General features: G+C 55.7%; 2 protein-coding genes across 2 annotated transcripts; one reads left to right on the top strand and one right to left on the bottom strand.

Moving 5' to 3' along the window:
• Positions 1-1,399: 1,399 nt before the first annotated feature.
• On the bottom strand, positions 1,400-2,170 carry BESB_027830 (putative structural component of H/ACA snoRNP; the record flags this gene model as incomplete). The annotated part of the gene is made up of 2 exons (XM_029361457.1): positions 1,400-1,540; positions 2,117-2,170. 2 exons carry the CDS (start codon positions 2,168-2,170, stop codon positions 1,400-1,402), a joined length of 195 nt encoding a protein of 64 aa, XP_029215357.1.
• Positions 2,171-5,689: 3,519 nt separating this feature from the next.
• Positions 5,690-8,928, top strand: BESB_027820 (WD domain, G-beta repeat-containing protein; the record flags this gene model as incomplete). The annotated part of the gene is made up of 4 exons (XM_029361456.1): positions 5,690-6,070; positions 6,548-6,770; positions 6,994-7,257; positions 7,742-8,928. The coding sequence occupies 4 exons, from the start codon at positions 5,690-5,692 to the stop codon at positions 8,926-8,928; spliced, it is 2,055 nt and encodes a 684-aa protein (XP_029215356.1).
• Positions 8,929-9,924: the final 996 nt, after the last annotated feature.

Here is a 9,924-nt window from a genome sequence, read left to right as displayed (position 1 = left end):
GGTTGGAAACTGGGGGAGACCTGATGCGAATCTGCAGCGCGCAACTAAATTCCTTGCGCCGGCCTTGAGGGCCAGCATAGCGGTATCATGATGGCAGTCTAGTCAGGTTTGCATTTTGTTGGGTGACCGCACGAAGTCTATATCCGGCACGGCGCTTGGAGTGCAGGGAAGAGTCCCCGCTTGCGCTGTGCACCGCGAGTTTGGACTAGGTAGGGCAAAGATCTTTGAAAAAATCCAGCACAGAGACCAGACTCGCGGACATATGCAAACAGTCTGGAGAAACGACGTAGAAGTCAGATGAAAACGGTTGCTCTGCCCATACTTGCTAAGCACTATCCAAACACGCAGCACCCTCAGACAGCTGAGTTGCGACCTCGTGACAGTCAAAGTCGGGCGGCAGGCTTAGTCCGCTGTTGGGGCAGCAGCTGTGCAAAGTTTCCACAGTCGCCCCGGCTACGATAGACAACCTCAGGAATAAGTTGTGCCACCAGGCGATAAAGTCCCTAACGTCTCGAAACCGCAGTTGGCTAGCGTCCGCTTCGTTTGCCGAACCCGCGGACTGCCCCTCTGCTTGCCCGCTCGCCCGCAGGAAAAGGTCCTCCTCTTCCCCCTGTCTCCCCACCAAGTACCGCCAAAGAATCTCCATGGCAAATGTCCCAAGAATGCAGCAAGGACTGGGGGAAGTTCAGAACACACATGCCGGTCAAGCCTTCCGGATAAAGCGAAAGTGCTGAGCGGTGTATACGGCGCGCGCGAGTCCACCCGACAGAAGCCTAGTGAGACACCGCGGATGGTCTAGGGGAGTCGTGTTGTGCAAGGCTTGTCGGCACGAACCGCCGCCGCGACTTTTCCACCCCCAAAACTGATCTACCAATCTGTTTCCACGTGTGGTGCGGGAGACTGCTAGGCGCACACGATGAAATGCAGTTTCCCTGCGCGTGGTTGCGAGGCTGCCGCTTTCGCTGTTACGCGCTATCGGAAAAAGCTTCAGTCTGAGAGAACGCCTGTCCACCACCGCTCCGCGGGCCGAACTGCAGCTGCCCGTTCGCAGCCAACGCGTCCTCCAACCCGCGTGCACACGCAAGCTGTACTGTGTACTCAGACTCTGGAAAACTCAGTCACTAGTTGCGATGGGAACCTTCCAGAAGAGTTCGGAACAGAAGAACGACTCTTCGAACCCCCCTCGCGGTGTCAGCCCCGGCAGACACAGAGAGTTCTGCAGCTCTCTACCTCTCTCACCCTCCCACAAAGCTCGTCGCACGCGGACTCTCCCGCGACTGGAAACATCGAAAGCCGATGTCAGCGCGTTCCTCCCAGGGTGTTCCAGTATATGGACGGCCACAGCTCGAATACAAATCCAACCATGGACGACCTGTTTGAAAAAAAAAAGTGAAAGCTCTTAGAACTCGGGGGCGGGCTGCTGCGTCGGCAGCAACTTGAAACGGCGCTTCAACGCGACGCGCTCTGCGCTGTATTTGTCATCCGGCGAGAAGCGGGGGGGGTGAGCAGAGAGGGTCGGAGTCCCATCCGGCGCATGTGACTGCAAAGCAAATACGCACAGAGGTCAAATCTCAGGCTTTAAAAAAATACAATCGACGTAACCGCATTCGCATATTCGGTGTTCCGCCGTGCCAGCCGACGTTGCACTGACGACCGCCAACAGAGAGCGGAAGCGAAACGCAGCTCAAAGAAAGGCGTATAACGAAAGAATCTTCTAATACAGATAATCAGGCCCCCTTCCGAGTCGCTCGGCCCGCTCTTGATGCGGACTGCAGCTTCCCTGAAGACCATATTTTCAGGCTGAGTCACGTGTCGGCCTTTCAACATCAAGAAAACAGTGGTTTCCGCACACCGAGCCGACAACGTCGGTCTTGACTCTCCAGGAGACATCAAAGGGCCAGCCCTTTTCTATGAAAACGCTGCAGCCGATTAAATGGTTGGAATGCTTCGCTTAGCCGTAACAACTCCGCGCTGCTGCCGTACAATATTCGCCACAAGGGCGCATGCGCTATGGGGAACATGGTTCCAGCGCTACGCCGGTGTAGGAACTGTAGTGATGAGGAATGCAAACGATGGGATTTCTCCGTCAGGTTCCCGTTGTCTGAGTAAAACCTACCTTCAAAGTGTACACGCGCTTGCCCTGCTCGTCTGTGTAGTATCGGAGATACATCTTCGCGGTTGGACAGAAAAACTGCGGGGAGAGCGACAGTGATAAGAACTGGAAAACAATGACGCAACAGACGAGCACGGCCAATGGAAGGCAATGGAATGGGGTGAAAAGCTGCAGAATCAGACGAAAATGACAAGCGAAAAGAACGGAAGAAGTTCCGCGAAGGACGGGCTTGCCGTTGCGATTTTCGGTTACATGCCCGGGGGCCCCAGCCACTCTTTTCATCGATTCGCAAGAAAAGCCGCTAGTGCATGTGCGACGATGTGGTCGCCCTTCTAACGAGGGAAGTGGCGTGTGACCTGAACCAAACGAGCAGAGTCACCTGCTCACAGTGGGTGCCCTCCGACGAATTCATTTACGGTGTTAAGAGGAGGCAATAAATGAAGCAATCGAATTTATGCACAGTGTCGCTGTTTCCTGCAGTCACTGCGTGCTTCCTTCATAAAATGACGCTGACGTCGGCAATACCTTCGTCGTCTTCCAGCAAGTCGGGTCGCGCACAGTGGTGCCTTGTTCATTATCTCACACAATGTAGGCTGACCTGAACGTAGTCGTGTAGGCATTTATCGGGTTCTTCTTCAGCAATGAACTTTTGCAGCACCTGAGAGACTCCGTTCCACACTGTACTGAACGTGGGGTGTTGTCATCACCCCACAACGGCAGCAGGTTGGGGGTATATCCTCACCGCTAAAGTAGCAAAGGAAAAGCTGTTGGTGTTTTCTGTGGCACACAAACAGCAGGTGATGGATGCAAGGAGGGCGAATCTAATATGTTGCTTGGCTCAGCATATCGCTGCTTTCGGAGCCTTATACCATTAGAAAGGGTTTTTGATCACCAGCAGATGTTCTTGACCAAGCACAAGTGGTCGACGTGACGATGAACTAGTGTTACACCTAAATTATGTTCTAGCAAGAAGGCGGCAATGAGCCAACATGGAGGCGATGAACACGCAAAACACAAAGTCGGACACAAGGCGTTTCCGTGGACCCTGTGTTTTTCAAGAAGCGGCGATTTTCCTGCAGTTCGAAGAAAAATCACCAGCTTTACAAGTGTGCACTTCGGTGTGCCTCTAGAATGCAGTGGGCGATCGGTTTTCGCCCGCTTAGACTCGTTGTCGTGACCACTGACACTGTACCAAACCTCTTACCACGCAGCACTCCTCAAGCATTGCGTCTTCATTGCCTTTCCTTGGAGCCGTTTCCTACTCTTATCCTATTGCGTGCTTCACTTAATGTTTCCCGCGACCCCTTAATGCCCAGCAAGTTCGAGGCTCGAAATCAGCCCCGGAACCTTCGAGGGTGCTTGTCGTTCCCCACCGTGAGCAAACCTGTCGCAAACAGCAGACAATGCATAAAGGTACTGACTAACAAGCAGAAACAATGAGAACCAGCAAACTCGTATCTAGGTCAGTGCGGCCGGCGTCGCAGCCCCCGTCAAATAGTAGGTGCCTTCAACCGGCGAGCGTACGCGATACTGGGCGATATTGAAGGAGGCTATCCTACGTAAGATTTCACCGTTCTGAGTACCGTGACTACCACGGACAACAACAGAAAACACGCGTCGTGCGCGCTGCATCAATCTGCGACTGTGACCTTCCTGAGGTTGACGCGTGCTGCTTAGTGGGCTGTCGGATCTGTGTGTGCTGTACTCCTGCACACAAGTTCTGTTTCCTTTTTCAGCTGCCGTTTGCAAAAGGGTCACTCTTGAGAGCTCATGCACCGACCGTGCATTCCAAAACGCCATAACCTTGTTCATGCCGCTTGGTAAGAGACCGGCAATACTGAGACAATAGACGTATCATGTTACGATCCAATAAACTGTGCCCAGCTTTCAGTCTTGGCACTTTCTTCCGCTTGCAGAGCACGGATAAGTCCGGTTCTCTTCTACAATCTCGTCTCCTGCTTTCACAAACAGTGCAAACCTGTCGTTTCTGCACACCTGGTTTCGCACGAGCGACATTGAGGCCATATCCTTCGTTTATTTTCTCGCGGTATTCCACTGTTTTTTCTCAGCCGGCTATTTCTGCTCTTCTGGTCTTGCTGGCAACCCGCGTTCCATTCGATCGCCCGAGCTAGAATACTGTGCCGTTGACCGCCCCGCCACCCAGCGTTGAGGGGGGAGAAAGGGGAGACTTTGCGCTGCCATTTACCCATGCCTTGTCCTCATGAGTTTGCTGCGGTTCACGACCTGGAGAACTTCGTTCGCTGTTTCTCTAAGGGTCTTGTAGCTTTTCCTCTCCTTCTGTATCCCGCTTGTCAGGTCCTGCTGTTGAATTAGAGGTTTTTATCTTTGCTGTCCAAGGGGGTCAGACTGGCCGCACCACGTCGTCTTCACATGCTGGTGTGTCGTCTTAAAATTTCACTACTGCGTTTCAATGTCCACTGTCTCTCCCTGTTTCTTGTCTCTCTTGCTCCATTTCTTTTCAACGTACAATTTCTGACAGTAAGCCCGCATTGGTTCGCTCGCTTCCGCGTCTATTCCCTTGCTATGACGCATGCACCGCCGTGTCGCTTCGCCTCCCTTTCACACATGACGCTCTCCTCCTGGATTGAGGCGAATAATCCTGTCTCCATCCGTTGTGAATCTAAGCTCTTCTTCGCACCTCTTCTGTCCGTCGAATGAAGTTGTTTTAGCCTTCTCGTTGTCCTGGCGTTGCCTTCTGCAGCTAGCATTCAGCGAGCTTTCAGATTCCCGTGGGTCCTCGTGTGTGGACGAGGTCTGGGGAACGCGCCGCTATTCCTTCTCTTCAGAATGGATTTCTGAATCCGTATGCCTTCCGAGCTCCCCTCCACGCGTTGCGGACTTACGCGTTTCGCTCTCATTCTACGCCACGAATGTGAAGAACGCCGCTCTGCCACTACGGGGGGTGTGGGTTTGCTCGGCGACTTTGTCGTCTCTTTCGCTGTCATTCGCAGAGCTCGACTCACCGCTGCGTCTTCTTCGCTTATCTGGGCAATTCGTTTTCAGTATGCGTTCGTTTCTTTGACTTGACAAGATTTGTAGAGTTCTTTTGAGCCTCTACGTGAGGCTGACAGGCTGCGCCCGGTTGTCCACGCGCGCGCGCGGAAGGGGCCTGTGACGGCGACAGTCATCCGTCAAGCCAAAGGTGAGAGAGTTCTTTAGCACGAGTGAAGGATGAATAATTTGGTTCATTCTTTGGGAGTCGATCCAACTCTCAACTTGTGTGTGGTGTGTCTCTTTTCCCGTGGGTGTCCCCACTGGGGCGTCGCTCCTCCGCAGCCAGTCTGAACTGTCTTCACTCTTTCAGCGCATTTGGCGTCAACCAACTCGAAACCTTGTCTCTGTCATTGATCCTGCTGGATATATGCCCCTCCTGCTGCAGCACCAGGACGCGCTCTCCTGTTGGCTGCCGCTTGGCTTGACTGTCTCATTCGAAGCTCGCGAAGCCGGAGGAAGATGCGGCGGCGGGTGGCGCCCCTGTGATAGTTGACCCCAGAAGAAACCTCAAGGTAGGCTTTCTGCTGCGCTTTTCCCGCCCTTCTCTTCCGCGCGCGCACAATGCCGCTCTTCGACGACGACGTCGAGCCTCTCGACGACTCCGCCGCTTCCTCCTCTTCATCTTGTCCTGAGTGTCGTGTTTCGCCAGAGTTCTCCTCGGTCAATTTCTGCTCCGCCTCACTCGACCCGCGTCTCCCGCCCTCTTCTACCTCCTGTCAACATAAGAATGGCTCTCTTCCGTCCTCTCTCTTGTCTGCGGCGTGTCTGTCGCCACGCGCGTCTTCCTCGCCGTCTTCCTCACCCACCGACAGTGGAGGCCCAACTCCAGCGGTCAACGGGTGTGCATACAGCTTAGAAGAGCGTCACATGATCTGGCGTAAAAACGCCGCTCTCCACTACGGGGCAGTGCTCAGTCACAAAATGGAGTGGCCTTCGATGACGGTAAGCCGAAGCAGAATCGCGAGGGTGCCGATGGAGGAGGAAGGAAAAACCCAAGCCGAGTCATTTCTGTGCTGCTTTTCTGTCAACACCCTTCTCGAGCTCCTCTGTCCCTGTCCTCTTTTCTACACCCTCCCTCCCTCTGTTTCTTGTGTTTTTCTGCTTCTATCGGGGCCTCCACGGAGGCATTTACGACCGGGCCTTCAGTCTTCACGTGCCGTTCTTTCTCTTTCTCAGTGGTGCTTGACGATCGCGCACTTCTTTCCAGTCGGCGTTCTTCTGTTTCTTTGCGTGTGGGGTGTCTCTGCCGTTCTTGCGACGCCCCTCCCCCCCTCCCCCTTTTCTCGCCGTCGTTTGGCGTCTGCAAAGTGTCTCCCGAGTCTTCTCGCGTTTGCTGTCAGGCCCCCGGTGTTTTCTGTTTCGTGTCTCGTAAATTGCTTCATGTCGCTCGCATGCGGGTCCACTCCCTCGTGTTTTCAGGTCGAATTCCTCACGCCCCCGTCGTCGTCGTCCTTTGCAGGCGGGGTGAGCGGCCGGGGCTCTGCAGCGTCTGCAGTCTCCACCGGCGACGCGTACGTCTCGCATCGGCTGCTTCTTGGCACCTGCACGAATGGAGAAGAAAAGAACTTTTTGACCATCGCCGAACTGCGGTGGCCTGCGCCGTCGCTCGAGGAAGACCCTCTCAAATGCGAATCCTACTCTGGTGAGCCCGTGCCTCCGCTTGGCGCGAGCTCCGCTGCACAGCGTGGCAGACCTTCTCCCGACGCGTGGGCGGCGCACCTCTTTTGTCTCCTTCTTGCAGATCGGCGTGCCTCGTTTGTTCTCGCTGCCCCGCGAGGTTTCGACGCCGCCACTCTCTCCGCACCCGACCAGTGTCTCATTTCCTTCACACGTTCGGTGGTGCCTCGATTCCTCTACGCCTTTAGGTTTTATTCCGCCTCGCGCGCGAGCCAAGTCTATCCTGGCGAGTGCAGGGCTGCCTGGAGGCCCAGGGAACGCCACAGCCGCGGCCGCGAGCGCCTCGCTGGCCGCGCAGCACGTCCCCTCCCTCGAGACGAAGGCGCGGATCCTGCACCCTGGCGACTTGATTCGCGCCAAGCACATGCCTCAGAACGCCTTCAACATCGTCACCATCAACGAAGAGGGCCTCGGCATGTACTGGAACTTCTCCAGGCACCCTTCGTTCCCTGGTGAGTCATTTGCACTGCTCCGCTCATATTCACGTTCATCTACATGTGGGTATGTATATCTGTACGCATATAAGAATATACATTTATATATATATATATATATATTCTTTACCTACATGGATAAGCCAGGCTTTCTGATGCGGAGAGGCGCGCAGGGCTTGTCTGTATGGAGCGTGACCTGGCTGTTGGCTGTATATGTGCGTGTAAAGGGGGATGTGTGTTGCGAGTCCGCATTGACGGTCTGCGTGGCGACGCAAAGCCGGAGTTTCTAAACCTGCCTCACCTGTCAATCTTCTTTCTGATCATGTATATATATATATATATATATACATACATCTGTGGAGACTGTAGCCGCGCGGTGTTCTGTACTCACCGTTGCTGACCTGTACGCGCGTGAGAGTGCCCGGTTCACGTAGGCGGGGAGCGCGGTTAGCTCGAGGCTTAGGACGCTGCGCGTTTGGTTTTTCGCTGCGTTTTCCTCCAGCTGCGGACCAAGTCATTGCGAAGCCGCAGTTGCTTCTCTCTCCGCCGGGGTCGTCGTCCGAACTCGCCAAGCTGCAGGCGGCGGCGTGGATGCCTGGCGGCGAGAACGCAGGATTTCTTTTCAGCTGTACAGACACCGGGTTGGTGTGCCTGTGGGACTTGCGGAAGACGGGCGCGCAGCACATGCCAAAGTCGCGCGACTCTTTGTCTACTAGCGGCCTCGCGCACGTGAGGAAAACTGTGTATGGCGGCAACGTCACGATTGCGGAGGGAACGCCAGAAATCAGTCCGCTGGCGTGCGTCTCTCTCTCTTCTTCCGCCTCTTCCTCTTCGCTCTCTCTGAACGACATCCAGGTGCATCCGCGGTACCCCGTCGTCGTTGGAACAGCCGGCGAAGACGGAGCTCTGCGCGTGTTTGACATGCGCCAGGCGCACGGTGAGGCGCTCTCTGTGTCGGCGGCCTCTGCGGTAAAGTCCTCTGTCTCGGCTTCGTCTCTCGCGTCCGACAGCTCTCTCCTGCAGCTCTCTTCGTCTTCGGCTGGCGTGCCTCTACCCGCGAAACAGCGCGTCTATCCTCCGGTCTCCTCTCCGGGCGTCTCAGCAGCCGCGGCGCCCGCGGCCCTGAACTCGCTCAGCTTCAACCGGCACAGCGAGCACGTCGTGGCTGTGGGCTCAGCGCGCGGCGCGGTGTCTCTCTTCGACTTGCGGCTTCTCGCGCGGCCGTTCCTCTCTCTTTTCCACGACTCCGAAGAGGTCACAGCGCTCCAGTTCGCGCCGAGCGCGTCCTCGCTCCTCGCCGCGGCCTCTGCCGGCGGCGACGTCGTCCTGTGGGACTTGAGCGAGCGGGCCGCGGGGGCGGCAGTCTCCGCCGCGCGGCTGCGCAGAGAAAAAAACGAAGACGTCGAGATGGGCGAAGGCGAGGCCTCGGCTGCGGCTGCCGCTGGGGCGGCGTCTCGACAGGCGGCTTTTGTTCACGCAGGACACGCGGCAGGCGTCAGCGACTTCGCCTGGTGCGCCGAGGCCGCGTCCGCTGGCGCCGGCGGAGGAGCGCAGGGCGGTCGGCGCAGCGAACCGGCTGAGAAGGGCCGCGTCGGTGCGCTGCTAGGCGCCAGTGTTGCCTGGGACAACCGCGTGCAGGTCTGGCAGCCCTCTGAGCACCTGTTCGTCGACCAGGGCGCCGGATGGTGACGCAGCAGCCCGAAAGCTGAAACGCTGCGGCGATGGCCTGCGCAGATGAGATGTGAGGAGCCGTGCGACGCGGACTCGTGGCAGCGGGCCAGGCCCGAGCGATACAGGCACAAAGTCTTCCGCAGAGGAACCTCTCCCCCCCCCTCGGCCCCCCCCCCCTCCCGTCCGCCTGCCCGCCCACGCTGCCCAACGGCTGCGAAGCAAAAGAGCGCATTCCGATTCCACCACGAACTGGGGAATGGGGCGCGACGCGGGAACAGACACACCACGACGAGGGATATATATGTATGCATAAATGGATATATTGATGAATTTATATATATATATATATATGTATATATGTATACATGTGTATGCTACGAGGAGACAGGAAGACGACAAAGTGAAGAGCAGAGGCTTTCAAGCTGTTGGCGCGCGGCCTGCCTCTCCAGGTAGTCGAGTCGAGGTGGCGTTTCCGTCATGCGTCATCCGTCCTTCACGCGTCCAGCCTGAAATGCAAACGCGCGGCGGGGCCTTTTTCCGCAATTGCATCCCCAGGTATACACGATAATTTACGTTTGTATGCGTTTGCAAGGTTGCGCACGAATTTGTACGCCCTAGCGACAGTTATGCATGTATATATATATATATATATATATATATATATATATATATGTGTATATATATGTATTTGTGGTGGGGGAGAGGGGGGGGGCAGGGTGGCAGAGGAGGGGTCGATAGGCGGCAGTTTGCACCGCAGACATCTGCACGTCTCCTGCTGTCTGAACGCGAACGCAAACATGTGCGCTCGGGCTTCGCCGGCGGCCACTGCCGCAAAACTCTTTTTCAACCAACTGAAAGCGCCGCACTCATCTTCTCACGCATATATTTATATAATTACAAATATAAATGCTGTATATATATATATATATATATATATATATAGGTACATATGTTAGAGCGAGTGAGAGACGGAGGGAGTGCTTTTGGGCGCCTGCGAGTCCCCTGCTACAGCGA

Source organism: Besnoitia besnoiti (assembly GCF_002563875.1).
Source record: "Besnoitia besnoiti strain Bb-Ger1 chromosome Unknown contig00015, whole genome shotgun sequence".
Classification (NCBI taxonomy): domain Eukaryota; phylum Apicomplexa; class Conoidasida; order Eucoccidiorida; family Sarcocystidae; genus Besnoitia; species Besnoitia besnoiti.
Note: the sequence above shows the minus strand (reverse complement) of the source record. Positions and strands in the feature narration are given on the sequence as shown.